We start from the raw sequence: 27,312 nt of genomic DNA, 5'->3' as shown, positions 1-27,312 counted from the left end.
ACATTTTTGCCCCACTGTATCTAACAGAAATCTCCATCTGTGTCCGAACGTCTACCCTAATCACTATATTGGGGTCTATATAGTGGTTACTCCATTTCAGATAGGTGTCCAAATGTCTAGTGAATGAAAAAGTAGTTCCCACAATGCACCTCGAAAAGTAGTGTACATCCATGGTCACTACACGAGTAGATATATCCCAGATTGCTTTGCAAGATCTCTCCTCACAAAGCATCATGGGATTTGTTGTGGCGGCAATAAATAACAGATATGGCGGAGGTACGGTGCGGGGAGTTGGAGTTACGTGACCGACAGGGAGTGAAAAGTAGTGATCACCTGTCAGTTAACTGATTTCACTATAAAGTCCACCATATAGTCTCTGCTCTATAGAGTGATTGAGGGATTTAGAGGTAAGGGCGGACGTTTGGACACAGAGTCCCTCTTTCCCAACATGAACTGCATACATTTCTCAATGTCTTATAGTAAGAATACAGGGAGGTGGTAGCAAACCCTCAATGAGAATTTGTGTAGTGAATGAAACATGAACTAAAGAAACAGGGAATAGGCATCTATATTACCTGCAGGAGAGTACATTATGACTGTCTCTTGTATCTTTGCTGTTTCTTTAAAAAAAAAAAACATTTCGGTTTAAACCATTAGCAGAAAGCTAAGCTTAGATTCTCTATTACATTGTCATTTCCAATACAGTACTGATATGGCACCTCTGAGAAATGACTGATACCGATATTGACCTGACACAGTATGAATCCTACATTCTTTTAGTATTTATTTTGTGGTGTGAAATTTTATAAACGGTTTTATCAAGTGCTGTTACTCAATTTAGAGAACAATCTACAACAACAATAGGTGTGAGAACATCTGACCCATTTCTTATTAAGCAATGGGCTACATCAACCTGTGACTGAGGCTTTGTGTTATGATAATAATAATATTTGAAATTTTAGTTGCAACATGATATTAATTTATTTGCCTGATATCAGACCAATATCTAATATTTGAATCAGCTTAGGACATCTTGAAACTTATATTCTGTAAACTTAAAAGTTTTGCCTTTTTTTTTTATTGTACACAGTACCTCTCCTTGGTTCTGACCCCTTCCATCACACCACATCTCTCTGTCTGTCTCTCACTTGAACTTAATGACCTGTAATTTTTTCTCCCCATAGTTGCTTCATCTGTCTTGGCATTCTGTTCAGCTGTCACGCTGCTCTGGAGGCTGGCCTGCTGCTGCCTTCATGTTCCCTTCTATAGAAGAGACACTTAGTTCTGTCTTATGTTCCTGTCTTCCTTTGTCTTGAATCCTGAATCCTAGAGGAAGCCGGTTAAGGAGCTGCTACTACTACAGCTAACCTTTTAGAAGAAGTTAAACATAAAAGTACTCCTGGCTTTGTGCTTCTGAACTTTCAAATACAGCCGCAGTAGAAGGCTGCTCACACCAAGTCTGGTTCTGTCGCAAGTTTCTTCCTGCTAAAGGGAGGTTTTCCTCCATGTAAATGTTTCCATATACATGCTCGATATGTGGGATTGCTGCAAAGCCAGTGACACAATACAAGCAACTGTCCACTGCTGCTATATTCACCTCCTGGTCAGGTGAATTCTACAAGTCAGTGACTCGAAGCAATCAGCTTAGTTTCCTTATTTGGTGACATTTTTAAGCAATCTTTGTATGATTTCACTGAAATAAGTGTTTAAAATGCTTTGGAATGACCTGAGCTGTGAACATGTGCTATTTAAATGAACTGATTTCAGATTATAACAAAAAATAGTGAGAAAGAGAGAGCAAAATTTCTCCATGTGTGTTGAAAGTTGAGCTTTCTTGTCTATTTTTTTTTTATAATTTGATCATATTTGTATAACTTCATCCTGCAGTATTAAAAGATATAGAATCAAAATTAACTTAGACTTACACAACTTTTATTGTCATTTTGCATACATAGCGTCTATGCAAAATGAAATTTCGTTTTCTACAGCTTTAATGACATTTTCATTCCTTAAAGTGCAGCAGTGATCAAATGTAAACAGTGTGGAAGACAAAAAAAAAGCATTGATATGCAAGTTTAGAGCATTAAATATATTTGGTGCAAATATGCAGTATTTTGGTTTGGTGTTATCAGTGTGATGCAGTGTGACATGATTTGCCAACAACAAAATTAAGCATAATTTGTTCGAACTCAGTTTCTTTTATCTCTGCAGTTTGTGATCAATGTGGTTGACAAACGTTCTGTGTTTTTTGTCAGTGTTAACATTTCATATTTTTATATATGTGTGTGGCACTTAACATTTTTACTTTACTATATCAGCTACATTACTTAAATATTAACATCTGGTTACCATTTTTAGTCTACCTTCAACCAATCAAATTATTTGCCATTTCTGATTTCTGCAGAGGATCTATAACAAAAAATATTTAAATATATTTATGTCAGTTTCTGTTTCCTACTTTAAAAAAAAAGCCATTAAATGCAGGTTAGACAGTCGTGTCATGAAAACAGGACTTTACTAATATTATAGAGAGAGACATTTGGGGTTATATTTCTGCATTTGTGTCTGAGGCTTTGTTTATACAGCAGGCTAATGTGACCCAAGTCGAGATGTTTTAGTCCATATGTGACTCATATCAGACTTTTTAAAAGCTTTTTCAAAGCAGCCCAAATTTTAGTCTTTTCACTCCCTAAAAAATAACTTGAGCCACTTCCAAATGTGATATAAAATCTGATTCAGATTTCATAGTTTTCAAACTAGTATTAAAAGCATTTTCTCTGACTTTAACATAATTTTCAGGGTAACCACTACAAATCAGCAGTCATTGATTGCTTTGCAAATGGAAATTGTTAATATTTATGCACAGTATTTTTCTTACCTTCCTTCTTTGATAAATGTGGGGCCAAGACACTGTCAGCTCCTTTCATTCACACTGCGCTGCTGTGTGATGTCTACATTCTTCTTCTGCACTTAGCATTTAATTAGTAGTATAAAACACCAAGCCAAAAATATTGGATTTCAGAAATAAAGTATAAATATTGGAATTGCACATCAAGATCTGCTGTGTGAACTAAGCCTAAATGAGATGAGCCTGAGATATTTAGAAAAGCTGCCAGCATTTCTAAACTTTACAAATTCCACAAGAAACACAAGTTGATAATACATTAGCTCAAGAGGATGAAACAAAGTGAATTTGCTTCAGAAAATGGAGATGGCCTGTTCTATGTGTTAACCAGCTGTGGGTCAAATTGTTCCTTTGGCAGTTCTTTGAAAGGAGGGTACGATGCCAGAAAGGTCTTGCAACAAAGGAATGAACATGCAAATAACAATAAGGCAAGGGAAGGAAATGACTGATCAAAGTCAAGCTCTTTGTTGTAGAATGCAGAATGATTAAAGGATGCGTTCAAAAAAGAAGCTAACCTCTCAGACCCTTGATTAAAACGCTGCACTTTTTAGTGTTCTGTTCAGAGTGACAACTTCCACACCAAATCATTTTGTGGTTTTGTTTTGTAAAAGTCTGTTCACAGATTAGAAAATGACCAACTATGCGTGGGTCAAACTAAAAACCACCCCAGTTTGATCACCATCATATTTCTCTATACATCTATTATATTGATTGATTAAAGTCATTACCCTTTTCCGTGTTTTCAATTGCATAGGTAAAAGTTGTCCTGTTGTTGTTTTCTCTGTCTTCCAGGTGTCTAGTCACATCCAAGTTCTGGCCCGACGGAAGGCCAGAGAGATCCAGGTGAAGCTCAAGGTACGCTACGTGAGTCAACTTCTACTTGTTTTTTTTTTTTAGATGTTTCTCTTCATTTATCTGGAGTATTGAGCCTAAAGTGAATAAAAATTTTATTACAAATCTGCCTTAGATGGATTCTGTGTCTATCAAATGCATAAGATTCATTTTTTTTGTTAAATGTAGTTAATTTGAGCACTAATGTCTTTGCCAGGTATTCATATCTATTTTAAAGTTCAGCTGTTTTAATTGAAAAGAGATTCCAAGACAGAGTGGAGGAAATATCAGTATCGGTAAAAAGGTCGAGGGGTTACTGATCATTATGGACCTTAAACAGTTTTCAGATCAGCTCTTTGCCTCCAGCTCTTTTTACTAGGTAATAAAAGTTTGCTGGGAGCTCACACATCCCTGTCTATTCAGTGCTTTCTCAGTTTGCATTACTCGTCCGCATTTGCTTACATGCTCTCAGTCACAGCAGCCAAAGCACCTCTCCTTCACCTTGGACAGCAGCCACCAGGGTTTAGCTGGCAGGGCTCTACACTGGTCACAGGGTTGGCCTCTGTGGCCGGCCTTTTTAAAAACGCCTTTAGTGTAACTGAGAACCCTGCCACATGTAACCCCCATATTTCAGCTATGCCCTTGTGTTCTCTAGTTCTGGGAAGAAGAATGCACTGTGTGGCCTTGCCCAGTTGGGTTGGGTGGCAAGTGTTGGTAGCTCTCTGTAGTTTGGAAATAGCTGAAGGAGGAGATTTTTAAAACAGGAACTATACCAATGGCAATTGTTCTCTAGTTGACCCATATTTTGCTTATTTTTAAGGATATGTGTATGCTGTTAATGCTAATTTAAAAACTTTATCAATGTGCCATCCTGATCCTTTCCTTGACCTCTATTGTGACCTCTAACAGAAGCTAGTTGTCATCACTAGCTTGCCCCTGCCAAAGCAATAAACTTAACTCTTGACCTAAAGGTCCGTGATGGTAATATTACCTTCTCTCCAGCTCTTCGCCTGGCAGGGATTCACAGATGATGCAAGAGCCCTCAGCCTCTCATTTCCCCTTTTAGGGCTGTGATTATGTTAGATAAAAGAAGGGTGTTGTTTACTCAAACCAAAGCTAATACAGTAAGTGGTGTTATTTAGGCAGTTTATCTTACACTGCACTGTCTGTCCATCTGTCTAGGATCAGGCTGCCAAAGACAAGGCCCTTCAAAGTATGGCCACCATGTCCTCGGCTCAGATCATCTCACCCACAGCCTTCCAGAATAAGATGGCTCTTCAGGGTCTTACGAGACCAGCTTACCCCGCTGCTGGTGGAGTGAGTCATTTCAATTAATCACACAGGAATGTTTTGGCTTTTTATTAACAGGAAATGGAAAAGATTTCTTTAGGTTTGATCATACATAAATTAAAACATGTTTTTTTGTTCTCAGATGATTATTAAATTAATTGTTTTGGTTTGTTAAATTTGAAGTCAATTATCCTACATTTCATGAAAACACAGATTCAACTAGATCAGGGGTTTTCAAAGTGGGGGTCAACCATACCAACGGAGGGGGGAGGGGGTAGCTACAAGATGATTTTTAGAATAATTATTATAAGATCCCTGAGCTAAACGAAGTTATATATCAAATAAATAAGTCATTTTTTTTAAACGAATAGAGAAATGTGTCTTTAAATTTCCTATTAAATACTTAGTTATGTACTATTTCTTTATAATTCATTACCTAATAATTAAAAATATAACATCATGTCCCGTTATTTAATGAAATACCTTATTTTGATCGTGAAATTGAATGTTTCAAATTTCAATATTTATAATATTTAAAAATACGTATTGTTACCTCACATGATGCCTAAATGTAGAGTGAAATAAATATTTTAGGGGTTGCCAGGTTACCAACAAGGGGTCTATGGTGTTTCTATTTTGGGCTCGTCTCACAATAACATTTTATGTCCTTTTGTGATAAATAAAGTATCTTAAACTAAATGAAAGTGAATCCTTCATACATTTTTTGTAATATTACAACTACAAACCACAGTTTATTTTATATGGAATTATACATTTCAATGGAGAAATGCAAAGAAGCTTATAGACAGACATGAAGTAGGAGTACATGGCTCAAAATCCTAAGAAATACAAATAAAAAAAAGGACAGGTTTTTTTTTTTATTTCCCCAATCAACACGCATTATTATTCTCTGTGTCATAATAAATGATCAAAAGTCATGATGTTTCTTTTGAAAATATATGAAGAAATAGGTAAATAGTGTCTTACTTATATAGACTTTAGACTAGATTCAGTCATTCACTCATGGTAGCAAGCTACATTGTAGCCACCCTGGGGCTTACTGACATACTCCGGCACCGTCGAGCCATCTGACTACCATCAGAAGGCAGTGCAGCTGAAGTGTCTTGCTCAAGGACACAAAGACAATGAAAGCCAGAGCCAGGGCTTCAACCCAAAACCCTCTGGATGGATGGCAAACTCCTGCATCCAATGCCACTGTACTTAAACTAAAAACCACCCCAGTTCCCAATTTCACATTAAAAAACATATTAAGAAGAATAACGCCTTTTGATGTAGATTCATATCAATAATATTGGTCTCCTTCCTTTTTTTCTAGTTCTGGCATGGGACACTTCCAGCCCAGACAGGAGGCCATGAGGAGTAAGTGTCCATCCTTCTGCTAACTTTATGGTCATTAGATAGATTTCAGCCAGGAAAAGAATTTCTGAGCCAAACAAAACATGTCAGCAGAGATAGAAAGAAAAGTCCTCGGCTGTCTGGATCAGCATACCAGGCTTCTCCCAGCATCCCTCGAGGTTACACAGTCCAATTAGTGCATGTGATGGGGTCGTGGGGCAGAGATCGAGCATAACATGCCTCTCCCTCTCCTGTCTGTCTCTGTTTCCCAGCATTAAGCCCTTCTCCCAACAGAGTTATGCCATGCAAACGTCAGGCCCGACCCCGATAACAGGTGGGTGCTCTTCCTCTCCTCTGTTGTGTTGAAAGATGCCGTCATGTCATCGGAGAGATGTGTTCACTCTGCTCACCACAAACAGTTCACGCAAAGCTCAGAGAAATACCTTTTATGTCGTTTTTATGTCTCAATAAGTTTTACCTTTATTTTACTTTAGCAGCACATTTGCAAACTCTGTTTTTGCAGGTTATGAAAGCACAGCAGGGCTGTCCATGTCTCCCGGCGCCCCCCCTTGGCAAGGGAGAAGTATTGCCAGCTCCAAGCTGAGGATGCTGGAGTTTTCTGCTTTTCTAGAGCAACCTCAGGACTCTGAGACAGTAAGCTCAGCTACCTTTATTCATTTGCGATTTTAATGAGAATATCTCAGCTGTTTAAAAAAACAAAAACATGAAGGATAGACAGGTTTTATTGTAGCGGTAGATACAGATATTTTACTCCCTGAACAGAAATAAATAGGTAAGAAAGCAACTGCTGTTTATATAACTGGAAACTCACCACTTCTGTGGTTTTGTCCTCTGATGTCTCTCTTTTCTCCCCAGTTCAACAAACATCTGTTTGTGCACATCGGACAGTCCAACCCCAGCTATAGTGACGCTTATCTAGAGTCTGTGGACGTCCGGCAGATCTATGACAAGTTCCCAGAGAAGAAAGGAGGCCTGAAAGAGCTGTTTGACAAAGGGCCACACAACGCTTTCTTTCTTGTCAAATTCTGGGTAAGACTTTTTGATTTTTATTTTACCTCCTTATTAATATTCAGATAAAATTGTTGTATTTTATGTTTGATGCGTCCTCAGTTGTTTTATCCACCAGAACTGACAATTTCCTACATCATCATCTAATCCTCCCTGAGTCATGGGGGTAAAGTGAGCATACTCTTGTTAATGTTTTGTAGCACCTGTTGGTTGTTAATGGCCTTGGAGTGTTAACTGTGTTGATACAGCTTAAGCATTGGAGTTAAAGGCTCCTAAGCTGGACTTTAGGCCAGAAAGGATGGAAAATGACCGCTCCTATTTCTTTATCAGCAGTTTATCTGACATCAGTGTGTGCATTACTGTCCAGAGGGGTTCTGCCATTACTGTATATGTCTGTGATGTGTGTCTGTGTGAGTGTTTCTTTCATATTTGTGACAGACAGCAGCCTTGGGGAGAGTGGCAGGGCTGATCTTTCAGCAGGAGAAATGTGATCCCAGACACCTGTCTTTGCACTATAAGACTGAGTCCAATGCTCGTGACCCATCCCCCCCGCAATCCTTATTTATAGATGCCCCCCTTACACACATTCATGCACAGATGTCCGTGCAACACTCTTAAATCACAGCCAGACACACTTTGAAAGTGTTAAGAGAGTAAAGCATGATGACAATTTAAAGGATACACTGAGATGCACGTAGAAGGGAAGATGAACATAGAAGATTGTAACATCTCATCTGATTCAGTTTTTATCTCCATAAAGAATGTTAATAATTGTATTTAAAAAAAGCAAATACAAATAAGAAAATTATTCTACATTTTACTTAATGGCAACAAATCTAATTTTGGGCTATTTTATACCAAATTGTACTTCAAAAAGTTCACCATGTAAGGACTCGACCAAAATCTAAAGGGCATTAAAATAAAAAACAGGCACACAGCATCACTCTTCCACCTATTGATTCAGTATTTATGTCCCAGTTTAATTTTCCCAAATTGAACACAGAATTTATCCTTTAACCTCTTAATAGCCACCTAATTTTGGGAAAGTCTCGCCTATTTTGCATACCCAAATGGAAAAGCAAATAACTTAGTTCAATTCAATTCAATTTCAATTCAGTTTATTTATATAGCACCAATTCACAACACAAGTCATCTCAAGGCACTTTAAAGGAGAAGTTCGGTTTTTTACACTTTAAGCCCATTTTCTGTAGTGTCCAGGATGAAATCGAATGATCGACACCAAAAGTTTGACAATTGCTCCTGTCTCTGCTTTTTGGCTCATTTAGAATCACCCCCTGGTTGCTTTAGAATGGCTAGCATAGAGCATGTCCGATAATGTCCTTAAAACAACCTTAAACGTTCTTTTTTTAAAATATGCTACTCACCGGGTCGTCAGCGCTGTTCAATGACGTTCCAAAAAAAGTTTCGTAAAGAAAAAACGTTCCTGTAGTGTTTTATTTAGCATTTTGTAAATCCCATTGAGTTCTGTAGGAATAGTCAATATTCCCCTGCCACCGGAAACGGAAATGGGGCCTGTTTACACAGTTGTAGTCTTTTCGCTTCACTCTGTGTACTCCGACGTCGAGGTGCTAACGTCTCTGTTAAACACTTTAAAAAACTCTGAAAATGGAATACGAAAGGTGGATTCTTGATTCTCGACGTCGGAGTACACAGAGTGAAGCGAAAAGACTACAACTGTGTAAACAGGCCCCATTTCCGTTTCCGGTGGCAGCGGAATATTGACTATTCCTACAGAACTCAATGGGATTTACAAAATGCTAAATAAAACACTACAGGAACGTTTTTTCTTCACGAAACTTTTTTTGGAACGTCATTGAACAGCGCTGACGACACGGTGAGTAGCATATTTTAAAAAAAGAACGTTTAAGGTTGTCATTATCGGACATGCTCTATGCTAGCCATTCTAAAGCAGCCAGGGGGTGATTCTAAATGAGCCAAAAAGCAGAGACAGGAGCAATTGTCAAACTTTTGGTGTCGATCATTCGATTTCATCCTGGACACTACAGAAAACGGGCTTAAAGTGTAAAAAACCGAACTTCTCCTTTAAAGTTCACCAGATCATCCAGTCAAATTGATTCAAAGTTTTCTATCTAAGGAAAACCAGTTGATTGCATTGACTCATTGACTCAAATACAATCCCTCACACTAAGCATGCTTGTAGCGACAGTGGAGAGGAAAATCTCTCATTTAACAGGAAGAAACCTCCAGCAGAAACAGGCTCAGTGTGAGCGGCCATCTGCTGAGGCCGACTGGGGTTCAAGGAGACAGAAGCAGAGATACAAAAATAAAATAAAAAATCATGTGTGATACATTATTTGAAAGCTAACACCTTCTAGTTTCTGAATATATACATGAAAATTGGGTGAGTAAAACACCCAAGCTGCATGAGTTCAAACAAGACTCAAAAGTTGTTTTTTTATTCTAAAAAATAATAGGTCTTTTTTAGAACAGCAGTTATAAGGACATGCTTGCTTGTTGTGGCTACTTTGTCATTTTGTACATTTTGACATGGTGCTATATCTGTGCTAATTGTACTTTGGTGCTCGCTATGTCCATAAAATGAACTAGGTGGTTGAATTATGGAGAATCTTAGCTTTCCAACACATGTCTAACATGTCTATATTGGGAAAAACATTTTACCAGTGTAATTTTCATGCATTCTGAGTTATGATATGTAAACACTTTAAAACTATAGACTAAAAACACATTTGTTTAGGATTGCCTTCGACTGTTCTAGCTAAAAAGTTCAACTGAAAAATCATTAGTTCAACTTTTTTATTTTCTTTAGTCCAACTGTTTTTAATGTTCTTTCTTGTTTCTGCATTTTTTATTATTTATTGTTTTTCCCACTTGCTTTGATTCTGTTTTATTTTCCTCTATTTTAATCATGTAAAGCACTTTGCACTTGTCTTTGTACTGAATTGTGCTATACAAATAAATTTGCCTTGCCTCGCCTAAAATGGGTCGTCGGCAATCCGGTGGGTTTTGAGAGGTTAACCATGTTAAATACAAACTCTGTGTTTAATTTGCCTATGTTATGTGAGCATCAACCTTCTAGGTTTGTTATGAATCAGGTTAGAATTCAAAACTGAAACCTATTGTTCAGATTTGTTAACAGATTTTCTTTGTAGAATATGCAAGGACAGCCTGAGGATTAATTCAGGTTTACTCAGAGATTTGTTTAGGTCAGAGCATTGCCGGGCGTCCTTGAAGTGTAAACGTTTCCCAAGCACAAAAGATGTGCAGCATGTGAGCAGTGTCATACAGGTGCTGGTCATAAAATTAGAATATCATGAAAAAGTAGATTGATTTCAGTAATTCCATTTAGAAAGTGAAACTTGTATATTATATTCATACATTACATACAAACTCATATATTTCAGATGTTTATTTTGTTTAATTTTGATGATTACAAATGACAACAAATGAAAATCTCAAATTCATCATATCAGAAAATTAGAATATTACTGAAGACCAATAAAAACAAAGGATTTATAGAAATGTTGGCCAACTGAAAAGTATGAACATGAAAAGTATGAGCATGTACAGCACTCAGTATTTAGTTGGGCCTCCTTTGGCCTGTATTACTGCAGCAATGCGGCGTGGCATGGAGTCGATCAGTCTGTGGCACTGCTCAGGTGTTATGATAGCCCAGGTTGCTCTAATAGTGGCTTTTAGCTCTTCTGAATTGTTGGGTCTGGTGTATTGCATCTTCTTCTTCACAATACCCCATAGATTTTCTATGGGGTTAAGGTCAGGAGAGTTTGCTGGCCAATTAAGAACAGGGATACCATGGTCCTTCAACCAGGTACTGGTAGCTTTGGCACTGTGTGCAGGTGCCAAGTCCTGTTGGAAAATGAAATCTGCATCTCCAAAAAGTTGGTCAGCTGCAGGAAGCATGAAGTGCTCTAAAACTTCCTGGTATGTGGCTGCGTTGACCCTGGCCCTCAGAAAACACAATGGACCAACACCAGCAGATGACATGGCACCCCAAACCATCACTGACTGTGGAAACTTTACACTGGACTTCAAGCAACGTGGATGAAGTGCCTCTCTTCTTTTCCTCCAGACTCTGGGACCTTGATTTCCAAAGGAAATGCAAAATTTACTTTCATCAGAGAACATGACTTTGGACCACTCACCAGCAGTCCAGTCCTGTTTCTCTTTAGCCCAGGCAAGACGCTTCTGACGCTGTCTGTGGTTCAAGAGTGGCTTGACACAAGGAATGCGACAGCAGAAACCCATGTCTTTCATACGTCTGTGTGTGGTGGTTCTTGAAGCACTCACTCCAGCTGCAGTCCACTCTTTGTGAATCTCCCCCACATTTTTGAATGGGTTTTGTTTCACAATCCTCTCCAGGGTGCGGTTATCTCTCTTGCTTGTACACTTTTTTCGACCACATCTTTTCCTTCCCTTCGCCTCTCTATTAATGTGCTTGGACACTGAGCTCTGTGAACAGCCAGCCTCTTTAGCGATGACCTTTTGTGTCTTGCCCTCCTTGTGCAAGGTGTCGATGGTCGTCTTTTGGACAACTGTCAAGTCAGCAGTCTTCCCCATGATTGTGTAGCCTATAGAACTAGACTGAAAGACCATTTAAAGGCTTTTGCAGGTGGTTTGAGTTAATTAGCTGATTAGAGTGTGGCACCAGGGGCCATCAATTTTGAACCTTTTCACAATATTCTAATTTTCTGATATGATGAATTTGAGATTTTCATTTGTTGTCATTTGTAATCATCAAAATTAAACAAAATAAACATCTGAAATATATGAGTTTGTATGTAATGTATGAATGTAATATACAAGTTTCACTTTTTAAATGGAATTACTGAAATCAATCTACTTTTTGATGATATTCTAATTTTATGACCAGCACCTGTAGATAAGGGAAAGACTTGAGGCACTATCATAGATGAGTCAACATGCTTATCATTCTCTCTGTAGAAAAAACTAGCCAAAGGCACGATGTTGCTTTCTAAGGCAGATTCAGTGATCAGTGTCTCTCTGTGGTGCTCAGTGAACACATCAGCCTCTGCGGGCCACGAAACGGTCAAAATCCAACACAGCATTGTGGAGGAAGATTTGGTTTTTGCAGAAGGGAATCATATATGGGAGAAATCTAGAGATTCACTGCTCAGAATTTGGGGTCAATTTTTTATCTCTGCTTTTTGTAAATCTTCAGGTTGCAGGTAGTTTGGGCTGTTTTCAAGTGTCTTTAGAAAAAAAGAGCTGCAATACATAAGTTGTTAGCAGTAGAGTCATGTTGTAGGCTGAGATGTAGCCTCTATAAAATGGTTCCGATCATTTTAAAACGGATATGTTGAAGTTCCAATTGTATGTAGGAGATGGCATATTTAACTGTCTCTAGCATCTTGCATTAGCAATCAGTGCTGTTAGCACATGTAGAGCTCATTACTCAAACAGTAGTCGCTATGTATTCTTTATACATAGTGGATTTCATGACAGTTGAAAATGGTTAAAAAGAAAAGATGAAAGCCTTTCTGTTATTAGCATGTCATGAAATGTCATATAAAATATAGCTTATATTAAGTAGCATCTTTACCCTTTCTCTAATTATTTTCTTAAAACACTTGATCATGAAAGCGGTTATGATTCTTACTCTCTAAGGAACAGAGACAAAATATTGTTATAGTATTTATATATATTATATATGCTTATATGTATTATTATAATATTATTGCAATAATTATAATCCCTAGCTGATCTCTTGAAAAAACTTGATTCTTTTCAAGAGATCATGGGAAGTATTGACCCATTATTGGTAGAAACATCAACTTATGAATTGTATTTTGAGGCCATTATGTTCTAGGTTAGAGGCTCATTGTTAGCCGAAAATGTAGCTGCTAATGTTGGGACACAGGACACTGAAAGAGTCAGGATCAAAGTGCCGCCTTGCTTCTCGTTCCGCCAGATAGGAGGGTATTTGTGGCTTTACCCTTCTTGTATGCTTGACATCCACATAATTTATTGTAAAGAGATGAAAGACATTGGTGAGTGCCACTGTGTTTGGATCGGCCTTCTCCATTCCTTGGGAAGAGCAGCTGGTCGATCCATGGCATTTGATTCGGGGGTTAAGGGAGGAAGGGGATGACTAACCATGTCGTATATCACTAAGAAAAGTAGAGCAAGACAGCAATAAAGAATCAACACAAATAGGGACGCAGACAGCGTGAACAAGAGTTAGGGATGGCAGCAGAAATTCAGGGTGGCGTCTAACCAACAAGACATCCGACTGTGAAATATTACTCTCTTGGTTCACGTCAGAGCCTGGTGCTATCAATGGTTGTGACATCTGCTGCGCGGCGAGAGAGGAAAACAAGCTCGTAACACTTTGTGTCTTCAGTGTGTTCGGCTTATCGTATCCCAAAGTGGTCATCCCGTCCTCAAGGCATCCATGACAAAAACACACAAATACAACTAACAGCTGTAGGGGAATAAAACAGCAGAAATACTTGTCTCACTCTAATCCCTGACACCCCAAAAAATGTGATGATAAAAAAAGAAAAAAAAAAACATTAGAAAAGATGTGAACACCTTTTTCATTATACTGCTGCCAGGAGGCAGGTCATGACTGTGGGGGATGCGCTGAGGTGCAGGTTGGCATGGGGACAGTGACAGGCGACTGACCCACCTCCAAAGCTATGGTATTCTATATTGAATTTCCTGCAAACCCTCCTGTCGTCCAGTGGCTGCCCAGCTCCTCTCCCCTCCAGCGCCTGTGGCCCTGTCCTAACGGATTGTCTCACGCCTTTGAAGTGCGGGGGGAATCTGATTTGAACCGGCTCAGCTAAATTGTTACACAGCCAGCCAGCCCACCATGATCTAATCAGCCAATTGCACGCTGATGATTATAATTGGATGAATTCCCTCGCTGGCTGTTAGGGAAGCAGAGGACGGCAGTTTGGGGAGGGCCGCGCGGCCCTAGGGATGAAGACAAATAGAGAAATTACAAGAGCTAGGGATGAAGACAAACGGGGTGATGAAGAGATGAGGGGAGGCTGAGCGGTGTCTCAATGGCCCATTAGAGGACAAGAGCCCGACAGGTTGAAAAGGTAAAACAGCCCAGCTGTCTGACAGAGGAGATGGCACCTCAGTCTGATCTGTAATCTGATTATAGCTGCCTCATTTCAAAGCTGAACCACTGGGAGGATAAAAGCTGCCTGGACCTAAATATCAGGAAACCAAACTGTCTTCTTCCTTTGACTTCAGCTTCAGGGTACATTTTGTTCAAGACGCAAATATATGAAATTAAAATAATGTTCTGTTTTTTTATACATTCAATATAAAGGCAGACAGATTGTTTATATTTGTAATCTATTTTTTTTTAAGTCTGTACAGGTATGATTTCCCATAAAGGGCCACCCTTCACAGGAAATTCAAGACAAAGGCCACGTTTACACCGCAGCCTGAAGTGACCCTAATCTGATTTTTTGGCCCATATGCGACCTGTATCTGATCTTTTCATGGCTATCTGAACAACACAGATCCGATTTTTTCCAATGTGACACAGGCCACTTAGCTATGTGGTCCTGAATCCGATACGAATCGGATCTTTTCAAATGCGACCTGTGTCTGAACGGACAGATCGCTAGATGTGGTCCGGCACTACCATCCATGTTTACTTCCGTAAACACAGAGCAAGCTGGCCTGTGATGTCATTGGGTCCTCTACTGCGCATACAGGACACTTGCGTTGTATGCAGTTCACACAGGAGAACACATACAAGTCTCACATATTTGGAAATGTGACCGGCAACGCCAAAAAATCTGATTTCACAAAAAAATTGGAATTGAGTATTAAGGTCTTCAGTGTGAACGTAGCCCAATTTTACCACAGGGGCCTTGTTGGGACCAGTGTTAAATCATGAGGGCACGGAGCAAAATAATAAAATAAAAAGCAGGGCAATAGTTTACACTCCAATATATAACAGCCAAAAAACCCATGTGAAACTGGAGACTCTGATCTGGCAGTAGAAGGTTGTGATCCTATCATCTGGTGCAACAAATTTATTTTCAAGACATTGTTAAAGGAAACATGCAAACAAAAACTACATTTATCCAGTGGACTAATCAGTTAAAGTTTCTATGGCAACGCATGTCATCATATAAAACTGATTTGGTATTATGTCTTCAATAGAGGGGCCATTACATGGCTGATGGCCAGTTTTCAGGGGCACTGGCCCCCGTTTTCTAGAAACAAGTAGCATTTCTAAACGTTTTATTGGTTAAACCAAAGCACACATTATGCATGATCTATCTTTTAAAACATTTTCAAAAACTAGTGATTCTGACAGGGAAATTACATTTTTGAAAACTAACAGCAACTCAATGTAATGCTTAAGCATTTGAATAAATACAGAGTCTTAGGATTTAACTTCATCCAGGCGCACAACATACAGCATTCCTACTAAATTGATACTTACATCAGAAAAGCCGCTTTTGTTGCTGTTTTTGAGGCTTATTAATACAACCTAGCTTTTCACTACTCACCATTGTTAACCCTCACACATCTGTTGTAACAGTGTTTCTTCACCTACAACATTATGCCTGCCTATACCTTCTGAGCTGAAAACATGTCCAATTTCAGCAGCCATTGCAGCTGTTCTGATATAAAAAAAAAAAAGAAATAATAAAAAAAGAAATAAACAAAAAACAGAAATCATCATAAAATCATTTTTAATATTCTAACATTTGGGTTTTATTTGCTTGAAAGTAAACATTCTGCATAAAATAAAAAAGTAGGATCTATTCTATCCAGAAATCTATAATGCTTTATAAAATAATTCGTATCCATTGTACTCTCCTGTTGTTTTGAAATGTGTCCATATTGAAGATTTTTTTTATGAAATCTTTGAAGAAAACTTGTTAGTTGCTAAAGAAGAGTTTAGCCTTTGAACTTAGATAAAAGCTTGGATTATCGGTTGGATTTGGGTCAAGAGTTTGACTGGGCCATTTTAATACATGTGTGGCCCAGTCAAAGTCTTGACCCAAATTCAACTGCTAATACTATGCTACTACTATGCAAGATAGAAATATTTTTTTTCAACATTCTTTAATCAGAATAATATATTTTAATTTAAAATCTTAGCCAATTTCTCTGGAAAGCACATAGTTTTCATTTTTCCATTATTACTCATTATGAGTGTTGCACCAATACCAGTATCGGGCAGGGCCCCGATCCAGCACTAAAATGGTGGTATTGGTATCGGCTATTGTCACCCATTCCAGTTAGGCAATAAAAGTTCTACTGGATTCACTTGGTATTAGTCTTTTTCCTTCTTCACAAAGGTAGGCAGTAGCTTGACAAATGGCAATTATTTTACATCCAAGTAGAATGTAGTTCTTCATATATACACACCAGACATGGGCAATGTGGAGTCAACAAGTCATCTCCATGTCATGTATTTGTTCTACCCAGCCACTGAAGCAGGTGAGTCCAATCTTCACCGTGAATTAACCTGTGCAGATTGGACTCACCTGGTTGATTGGCTGGGTAGATTAAATACATGACATGGAGATGACTTGCTGACTCCACATTGCCCATGTCTGACACACACACACCTCAATTTCAAATAAATGGTATCGTTATGGTATCGGCCGATACTGCACAGCCAGGTATCCGGTATCGGGGCCATAAAATGGCATCGGCGCAACACTACTCATTATACGATTTTAATAAGGGCTACGGGAACCAAAGTTGAGTTGTGAATGTGTTAAATTTGTTGCATAGTAGACTGTAAATCATTTTTGTCAAATCATACTACTGTGTTTTTGTTTCTCAAGGCGGACCTCAGTGTAAACCTACAAGACGACAGCACCTTCTTCTACGGTGTGTCCAGCCAGTACGAGAGCTCAGAGAACATGATTATCACCTCTTCTACCAAGGTCTGCTCTTTTGGCAAACAGGTGGTGGAGAAAGTCGAGGTACGACAGTGGAAAATACAGCAACATCTTTATTCGTTTCAACATGACCACACCATATCCCACGGTTCTTTCACTTATTGAATAGCTGCTGCCGGTTTAGATGGATCCCAGTCAGTTACGTCTGATCTGTGGTCAGGAAACCGAATCATAAAATCTCCTCAATCTAACTAAGTCTTATATTTCCAGTTAACCATATAGAGTCCCCTCAGCCCCTACGCCGTACTGATGGATTGTACAATATTAACACAAACACACACAGATACATCATATCCCTTGGTTGAGCCATCTGCCTCAGCAGGCCACATGATTGCATTTAATGGTTTCATTATTTGATTACAGTTGTCACGAGAAATGTGTTAAATGTCACATCTGGCATGCCATATGCTGCATTAGATTTATTGCATTATTCACATTACAGCTTATCCCATAGATCCACTGTAACCCTTTTTGTGTCAGTGAAACATATATATTTGTTTTTTTTATAGGTGGAATATTTTTAACCATTTCCTAGTTTTTAATTCTTGTTTCAGATTATTAGATTCTCTTTAATTTATGGGACCAAATTTTAAGTTTGCGTGTTTGTTTTCTCAGACGGAGTACGCGCGCTTTGAGAATGGACGATACGTGTTTCGGATCCACCGATCCCCGCTATGTGAATACATGATCAATTTCATCCATAAACTCAAACACCTTCCAGAGAAATACATGATGAACAGCGTACTGGAAAACTTCACTATCCTACAGGTACATACTAGAATATGTGATTTATCCCAGTAGCTAGTGCTAATTGTATAGGCTTATTCTCCATGTTGTTGACAAAAGATTATTACTTATTACCTTCTATTAATTAATTATCTTGCTGTTTTTGTGTGGTCATTGTAAGATTGTTTTTGAACTACAAAATCTTTTTTTTAAAGTGCTCACACCCGCACACCAGATAACAAGAAGCGTCCGCTGCCTTTTCATTCACCCCCTCTATTCCTCCTTTATATTTAGGAATGTCACAGTAAAAATACTGCAATAGCTCTAAATAAATTGAGTTAACTTAACTGAATTTAGATGTCACCTATTTAGTGAATAAGGGTCAAATGTGTATGATTTAAACCAAGTGTAAATCCAACATGTTTTGTGGAGGCCTCAAAGGTTCTTTAGAGAAGAAAGACACGTTATAGAGAAAGTGTTTTAGAAATAAAAAGCCAGGGCTACTGTAGGTTCTATACAAAATGTTGACTTCTCATCAAGCATAAAAAAAAATAGATGTTCCATTTCAAAATTCGACTTTTTCACACATCCCGATATGTCATTAGCCTCTCTGCTAAAACAATATTTTTAGTTCTCTGAAGTGTTTTTGTTACTTGACATCTATCTTTTAAAGGGACATAGTCATGTTATATGCCCATACAAAAAATAGACCAAATACATGTGATGATGATTATGATTAAATAAGCCTATAATAATGAGTGTTGTTCCTTATAGTGTTTTGATAGTCCTTTTTTTTAAGCCTAAATAGAATTCCAGCAGCTGGCCTGGTGAGTAGACATAAACAGCAAGTATGTAATAGAGTCCGGCTATACTGCTAAAAAAACATCTCAACGTGGGTGAAGACCAACAAATATTAATTAAATAAACAGATTAATGAACTACAGGATCTCTAAGTTATAATATGATTGAACTTTATTGATCTCACATTGCAGAAATTTATCTCTGCATTTAAGCCATTCCCTTGGGAAGCAGTAGGCTACCATTGTGGGGCACCCAGGGAGCAGTGTGGGGTTAAGGTTCTAACTCAGAGACCCTTATTAGGTCTGTGGGAGTGGGGATCGAACTCAAAAACTCAGGATTCAGAGCTCTGTGCCCTAACCACTAGTCTGCCACTCCCCACTAGAAATTGATTGTAGTGACTCCTCCTTATTGTCTCCTACGAGAAAATCAAGGAAAAAGAAAATCCCCCTACCTACTAAACTCAAACAATGACACAGTATTAAGGCAAGTAATATTTTAAATAAATGAAATAAAAAATGAATAGGCACAAAAATGCTATTTCCCTGTTAGGTTTGTCTGATCTTGAGTAGTCTTCTAGAGTTTATCAGTTAATAAAAGACCCCCCCCCCCTCTTTTTTATAACAAGCTATGTATTTATGGTTTATTTTGAGCAATATTTAAGTTTTATGTCTCTTAGAATCAAATATTATTTTATGTTTTTTAACCCTGGATCTTAGATCTCTCTTTATTCCTTTTCCCAACTGTTCTGTAAAGTGCTAACAGGCTTAACCTCTTGCTGTACCTGCTGCGCACACGCTTTGTATCATATCTCCAGTCAAGCACAGTTGTTATTGTAACTATACAAGAAGGGCTTTGTTTTCCAACAATCTGAGCAATAACCAGATGTAAATTACAAATCTAATAAATAAAACGCCAGCAGAACACAGACGTTTTTAAGAAAAACTCTGTGTGAAACCGAATTGAGCTACTGGTGTATATAGAGTTTGTAATGAATGTGATATAAGGTGAAGGTGCCCCTTTAAAATAAATGGATTGGAACTCTCAGGTTTGGATTTACCTTTTTGTAAACATACTCCTTCAGAAATTGAAAAAACAGAGATGGTTAGAGGAGAAATTCCAAAATGTTATAAACTGTCCACACCCAACTTTTTTCCCCCTACATTCTGCAGCATATTTATTATTCCCACTTAAGTGAGACTACCAACAATCTGTGAAAGATCAGTCTAGATCAGTCTGTTTTTTCTCAACTCCACAGTCATCTTCACACCCATAAACTATATGAAAAATTTCAGTCTGGTTTCCGATCAGCACACAGCACAGAGACAGCCCTGGTCCGCGTCATGAATGACCTACTCATGACTGCGGACCAGGGTTCACCATCACTCCTCCTCTTACTGGACTTATCATCTGCCTTTGATACCGTTGACCACACCATCCTACTCCATCGTCTTCAGACCACAGTTGGACTCTCTGAAACCATACTCAACTGGTTCCAGTCATATATCACGGGAAGGTCCGAATTTGTTGCCATAGGACAGTCCAATTCATCACCCCATACAGTCAGCTGCGGAGTGCCTCAAGGGTCGGTCCTTGGGACGACCCTTTTCACCATCTACATGCTCCCACTCGGTCAGATAATCAAAAAACACAAGGTATCTTTTCATTGTTATGCAGATGACACCCAGTTGTACATAAAAATGGACTCCACTTCTCCCACAGTTCTGCCATCTGCTTTTCACTGCTGCCTGGAGGAGATAAAGACATGGATGGCTGAAAACTTTCTACAGCTCAACAGCAGCAAAACAGAAGCCATTCTCATTGGCACCCCACACCAAACCAAGTCCTTCTCCCTAAACAGTATCCCTATCTTCGGTCAAAACATCCCTCTGTCCTCATCTGTCACAAACCTTGGTGTCAAATTGGATCCACATCTCACGTTTGACTCCCACATACGTCACCTCTGCAAGGTCTCTTTCCTCCACCTCAGAAACATCGCCAAACTCCGCCCCTCCCTTTCCCAACCCGACGCAGAAAAGCTAATCCATGCCTTTGTCTCCTCCAGATTGGACTACTGTAATGCCCTCCTCGTCGGGGTCCCTGGCAAAAGTCTACAAAAGCTGCAGCACATCCAGAACTGTGCTGCCCGGGTCCTGACGAGGAGGCGCAAACACGAACACATCACTCCAGTCCTCAGGTCCCTTCATTGGCTGCCCATCCAACACAGAATAGATTACAAACTTTGCCTCCTCACTCACCAGTGCATACATGGAACTGCCCCGGCTTACCTCAAGGAACTCCTCACACCTCACACCGCCTCCAGAACCCTCCGCTCCACCACCTCCACCCACCGACTGCACCAGCCAAGAGTCAAGCTCTGCACAATGGGAGATAGGGCCTTCCAGGCAGTTGCCCCACAACTCTGGAATGGCCTCCCAGAGTCCCTTAGGGTCCCACAGAGTGTGGAGGCCTTCAAGAAAGGCCTCAAGACATTTTTATTTAAAAAAGCCTATGAACATTAGTTAGTATTTTATCTGTGTGGTTTTATGGTTATTTTACTGTTTTGTTTTTACTACGTATGTTATTTTACTGTAATGTCTCATTTTAACTATGTATACCGTTTTTATTATACGGTTTTGTTTTAACTATGAATTTTGTAGCACTTTGAGATTTTTTTTAAATGTAAAGTGCAATACAAATAAAATGTATTATTATTATTATTATTATTATTATTATTATTATTAGATCCTGTCTTCCACATCAACGCTGAAGTGAGCTGGATCCTCTTGAATAAGCCACTGTGCTCCTCAGACAGCAGACACTGAGAGAAAGTGAACTGAGTGGCGCGTTCAACAACGACAAGAGTCATTATCAGCAACAATGTTCAAAGAATTTTGTGTTCCTTCTGTTGACGGCTTCATTCCTGCAAAACGAGCCTGGAGACAATAACCATATTGAACCCACGCTGACGACCTCGTGGCAGCATGTCATTATATGTCTCAATGGGCTGATTTAGTTCAGATTAACCAACAGCTCATAATCACATACAGACAGCAGATACATGGACATGTTCTGTTGCACCACAATGGATAGGGCCTCTTGTGACTTGTGTTGCATTTATTGCAAGTCAACAGAAATCAATGAGTTGGGAAAGCTGTGCTGTTGTGTTGTGCTTGCGGGATTGCCATGGCATTGTCACACTCCTCTTACAATTTTTTATATTAATGAAAATTTTTCATTAAACAATAGGGTTTCTGTGCAGCTTTTAAAAGTTTAGATGTTGGGAAAAATTATAAAACCGAATTAGAGGTTTGCTTTTGAATTGTTAGTTTCTGGAAGAACTATTGTGATACAAGCAAGCAAAATCTTGGTAGGCTAGACGTTGCCTACTGATGGTGTTCAGAGGGCCCGATGGCGCCAGTGTAGGCGGCCTAAGCTTTGTCAGTGAGCCTCAGTGCAGCTGTGGCTATAATGTCGCTTGCCACCATCAGTGTGTGAGTGAATGACTGAATGTAGTGCAAAGCGCTTTAGTCAGCACTACATACGAAGAGGCCATTTCTATTATAAAATTTCTTTACCATCTAATTTTGGTGATTAGTGATGTTTAGACAAAAGCTTAACCTGATATGTCCAAAAGGGTTCCAACATTTCTAAATCGTTCAGGTTTTATAATAGAGACAGGTGGCTTAAAAGAATAAATCAGAGCCCTGTCAGCCTTCCTGTTATAACCCAGGAAAATCATCATTTCTTGCAGCTGGAATGCACAGAGGACATGTCTGAACATGTAATCGAGAACAGCTTCTTTTATTAGCCTATTTTTTTCTAAAAACCTCACTGATTAAAAAAAATATATATATTCTTCCCTTAGTTGCAGCTCCACACCGAAGAGTATTGTTAAACACATGATGCATTCAGTGACTGGGGAAAAAAATTGTTATTTAGACTAATGACCTTTTACTGGCTGTTTTTTTTTCTTATTTCAACACCTTAAAGGTAAAAAAAAAAATTCAATTTGTGCTGTAGAACCTGTTGGATCAGCTTTTTAAACTAAACTTAAGATTCTTAAAATTGTCTGGTTAAATTACTAAACAAAAACAAAGCACTGAAGCCCCAATTCTTTTTATTTTATATAACATACACACCTAATAAACCACAAACTGTGTATTGGCCTATGTGCAGTTAATCTAAGTTGTATGATCTTAGGTTTTGCACTCCAATGTCCAGAATATATATTTTTTTTAAAGAAATCTGTAACCTTTAATACCATTTTTTTACATTAATTTTTTCCTTATTACTTAATTATTATAAAATTATTAATTTAATTGTTAAATGCACAACCATCTAAGATAAAGCCATACATTTTTGAACTTGTGTGTCTGTTCCAGGTGGTGACAAACAGGGACACACTGGAGACCCTGCTGTGCATAGCTTATGTCTTTGAAGTGTCTACCAGTGAGCATGGCGCACAACATCATATTTACAGGCTAGTCAAAGACTGACACAGTCGCACTGTTGGAACTTACCGGCTCCTAGACCTGTTGTAGCAAGAGTAAAGCAAGGGGATACCCAAACAAAAAGACTAGAGACACCACAGAGCTTAAAGACACAGTCTGGTGAGTCGGCTGCGAACTCTGAGAAACACTACTGGCTGCGTCAGCGTAAGCAAGACCACTACTGCTGAAGAAGATGAACCGTGGAAGCTGAAAGACTGTGAACAAGTGTGATGAAGGACCATCCTGCACTTGTTGGTCTCTAAACCAACAACCAACAGAAGCTGCATGAGAGAGTCGTCGACTGCCTTCATGTTTAACTAGAGCTTGTTTTAAATGTAGATGTGCATGTGCAGGGGGGTGGGTGTTGAGTTGGACGGCCTCAGGTTGCCATCTAGTGACTTGAATAAATATTACAGTTGGAAGAGAAGATAAGATATTCCTCTTTTGCACATCCACAGATCATAAGTGATGGTGCCAAAATGTTTCGTTTAAACTCAGCATTTCGGTGATCATGTACAGAAGCACATTCGTCTCTTTACAAAGTTAGGATGAGCAGCTGAACCTAATGGCAGAAACCTGTTGTATTCTCTTTGTTTGGCGTTGACGTTGAATGTGTCTCGTATTGTGTTCTTGTCTTTGACTGACAATGGTCTGACTCCTACTGAAGGAACATAGTAAGACTGCTGACCTGAACCAGATGGGAACTGTATGCTGAAATTGTCTGCATTTGGTAGCTGGCCTGTGTCTGATAGGAAAAAAACACGTGTTTCACACAGAACTCATGTTGCTGGTTTTTTGTTAAGTGTGGTATGCATCCAAAGGCATATGTTATTAAACGATTTATCTCCATAAACCTACAATTTACTAAGTACATGTGGTTGAAATGCTTCATGTACTTTTTATAAAACTGTTGTCTCATTACAACTGTAATCTAGAATATTTGGGATTTTATGACATCATTCTGATACTCCAGTTGAACTTCAGCAGTCACTCCAATTGTAAAGGTGATCTTTAAAGGTGTGTTACAAACAACATCAAGAGAACCAAGAAAGACAGCAGACGGCTCGGGGAGTTTTGAACACCTCATGGAGCCTTAAATAGCATAAAAGCTCCAGGATTGGTAAGAAGAACGACATCATATGACCTGCTTATGGTTTGTAGAGGATATCGTAAGCATGGGGTGGAAGGTGCTCTAGTTAGATTAGACCAAACATATTATTTTCTAGCCTACATTCAAAGCAATTGTGTGGCAAAACAATAAAAAAAAATAGCACTGGACATTACCTTGAATACATTTACATGTTGGTAGCATCATGCTGAGTGATTAAGGTAGCAGGTTTGGAGTTGATGAGAAGATAATAGAGTTAAACACAGGTATCCTGGACAGAAATATAAAACCCTACACTGCAAAAATGATCTAGAAATAAGTAAAAATGTCTTAAATCAAGTGTATTTAACTTTAAATTGACTAGATAAACAGAGATGGCAAAAGTACTCACTTTCCGTACTTGAGTAAAAAGTGGAAGTACTGATTGAACTTCTTTACTCAAGTAAAAGTAACAAAGTACAGGCTTGTAAATTTACTTAAAGTATAAAAGTAAAAGTAGAAACCACTTTTTTCATGCCGTTGCCTACATTTTAAATGGATGTCTGCCAATAGGACTAGATCTCCGTTGTGTTCATTTTCAATCATCTCGTCGTCCATACTACAATGCTAACGCCACCGCCACCAAGCTGCAATGATTTGCCGCGAATGAATACCGCCGAATCTGTCGATTCATCTTGTGGTGCGTCAAATGCAAAGTAGATTCCCATCCAATTAGATTGAATTTGGTATTGATAATGTGAAAAATAATAACGGTAACTCCATTGAAATGATTCAAAACTAAAGTAACGAGCCATTTTTTTTAAAATGTAAGGAGCAGAAAGTACAGATATTTGTGTAAAAATGTAAGGAGTAGAAGTAAAAAGTCGCCATAAAAATAAGTAGTAAAGTAAAGTAATAATATCTGAAAAATCTACTTGAGTACAGTAACGAAGTATTTGTACTTCGTTACTTCCCATCTCTGTAGATAAATAAGATGATTTGCCAATGGAATTAGTATTTTTACTCTTAAAATAATTAGAAAATGTGTACTTGAGATAAGATAAAACAATTATTCTGTCTTATTTTAAATGTAAATTGTCTTGTTCCATTGGAAAAGAGCCTCACTTACCTGTTCAATTAAACAAAAAAGGCACTTATTTTAAGACAAATTACTTATTTAGATTTCAGTTTTTTGCAGTGTACAAAGATACCTTATTTCGGAGAATACAACCTTAATCATACAGACAGAGCAACGATAAAAAGCAACTAGGTTAAAGTAGTATATGATGAAGGCTATTTGACTCCCCAAGTCAAAAACTCTTTATTAAGCCTGAATAAACTGGAGCTATTAAATATGTAGAATTTGGGCAAAGCTCTTTGGGAATAAGGTGGCTTTGCAAATTATTCACACAAGGATATTTTAGAAAATGCATATTTATGGTATTGGAATAATATTTATTACACCAAAGTCATAAAATAAGCCAATTTTATATGTATTGTGCTGGTGAAGATTTGTAGTCACCCAGGTCATAGTCATTGCAAATGACTATGGAATTACTGCATCACAATAATGATCATTATTTTCGTTCCATGTTGCACCTAAACTAGTCGTCTGCCTTTTATCCATTCATTAAAGAGCAACTTGCAGTGTCACTCAGTATCGTGAGGTCTGGGTCTTGCGATGGTACCCAGAGTAACAACTGAGGTTTAAAATGGCAACCCTGCAGCCTCACCAGGACATAAATGACGTGCTCTTTGGACAGTATGTCAGCACTTCTTCATGCATCCATCAGAATGGCATGAAGGCGATCCTTCTGTGGTTCTGTTTTGATGTAAATCCCAGATTATTTTATGGTGACTTTTGGGTTATGTTCGCTGTCTATGCTGGTGTCTCTCGTCTTCCTCCATAGATTGTTAAAGGGATGTAGATCAGGTCCCATGGAGCGTCTGATGAGGTTTGGGTCACACCAGTTTGCTCGTAAAGTCATGTAAAGTAACATCACGTTTGTTTAAGCAGCTTTTATTGCCTTTGGATCTCATCAACTCATTAGATTAGATTTATCAACCTATTGGATTTATCAAAAAATAGACAACTTTTAATTAAATTCTGATTTATCACAATGCATCTTTTAAAAAAATAAACATTTCATACAGTAAGTCACTTTATGTTAAGGATAGAGTTAGACCACAGAATACATTCGACATTGTTTTTAATCTGATTTATTCTGCTTCTCTGGGATTACAGAACTCGGCATAAGCCCAGTCACGGACATAAAAGCAAATGCCAGCGTAGAGCGGCTGAGTGAATGTGGTTTGGATTCTGTGGATCGGAATCATGGATTCAGAGATGTCATAGAAAGACAGAGTTTGCAGTTTTTGTGTGGTTTGCTAAAGATAATTTTTATTTTCACATAGAGGGGACCGTGATGCAGAGCAACAGCTGGAAGAATCGCATTTTCCCTCATTAACATCCTTGCTTATGATCTGCAGTTAAAACCCATCCTGGAACTGAATCCTACCTCAAGCAGCAGCCCAAACACCTAACTTTGAAACCATGGGTGCGCCCATGGGCGGTTCTAGACAGGGGCCAACAGGGACCAGTGCCCCTGTAAATCATGTCCTAGCGCCTGTACTGAAGACATAATACTTAAAAGAAATTCTAATGATGATATGTGCTGGAAACTACATGGTTACTGATAGGTCCTTTGGATCTATTTCCTTTTTTTCTTTACAAATTATGTTTTACTAATGATTTAAAAACGATAAGGTGATAGCTTCAGTGGTATTGAGATATGATCCCAGTTTTCATCTGCTAAATGTTTTTTTTTTTTTTTCAAAAAACAAACAAAAAATACTCTA

The 27,312-nt window shown here is 38.5% G+C and overlaps 1 protein-coding gene across 1 annotated transcript in view; it reads left to right on the top strand.

The window, feature by feature from the left end:
* Positions 1-24,223, top strand: part of LOC119780385 (transcriptional enhancer factor TEF-3-like) — a 44,839-nt gene extending 20,616 nt beyond the window's left edge. The window contains exons 3-11 of the mRNA XM_038280415.1: positions 3,698-3,769; positions 4,919-5,053; positions 6,363-6,406; positions 6,655-6,716; positions 6,906-7,036; positions 7,259-7,432; positions 17,233-17,373; positions 17,965-18,117; positions 23,259-24,223. Of these exons, the coding sequence (XP_038136343.1) occupies positions 4,952-5,053; positions 6,363-6,406; positions 6,655-6,716; positions 6,906-7,036; positions 7,259-7,432; positions 17,233-17,373; positions 17,965-18,117; positions 23,259-23,372 (921 nt within the window). The 5' untranslated portion in view covers positions 3,698-3,769; positions 4,919-4,951 and the 3' untranslated portion in view covers positions 23,373-24,223. The remainder of the gene's footprint in view (positions 1-3,697; positions 3,770-4,918; positions 5,054-6,362; positions 6,407-6,654; positions 6,717-6,905; positions 7,037-7,258; positions 7,433-17,232; positions 17,374-17,964; positions 18,118-23,258) is intronic.
* Positions 24,224-27,312: the final 3,089 nt, after the last annotated feature.

This window comes from Cyprinodon tularosa, unplaced genomic scaffold (genome assembly GCF_016077235.1).
Source record: "Cyprinodon tularosa strain WSP-4 unplaced genomic scaffold, ASM1607723v1 ctg16, whole genome shotgun sequence".
Taxonomy (NCBI): domain Eukaryota; kingdom Metazoa; phylum Chordata; class Actinopteri; order Cyprinodontiformes; family Cyprinodontidae; genus Cyprinodon; species Cyprinodon tularosa.
Note: the sequence above shows the minus strand (reverse complement) of the source record. Positions and strands in the feature narration are given on the sequence as shown.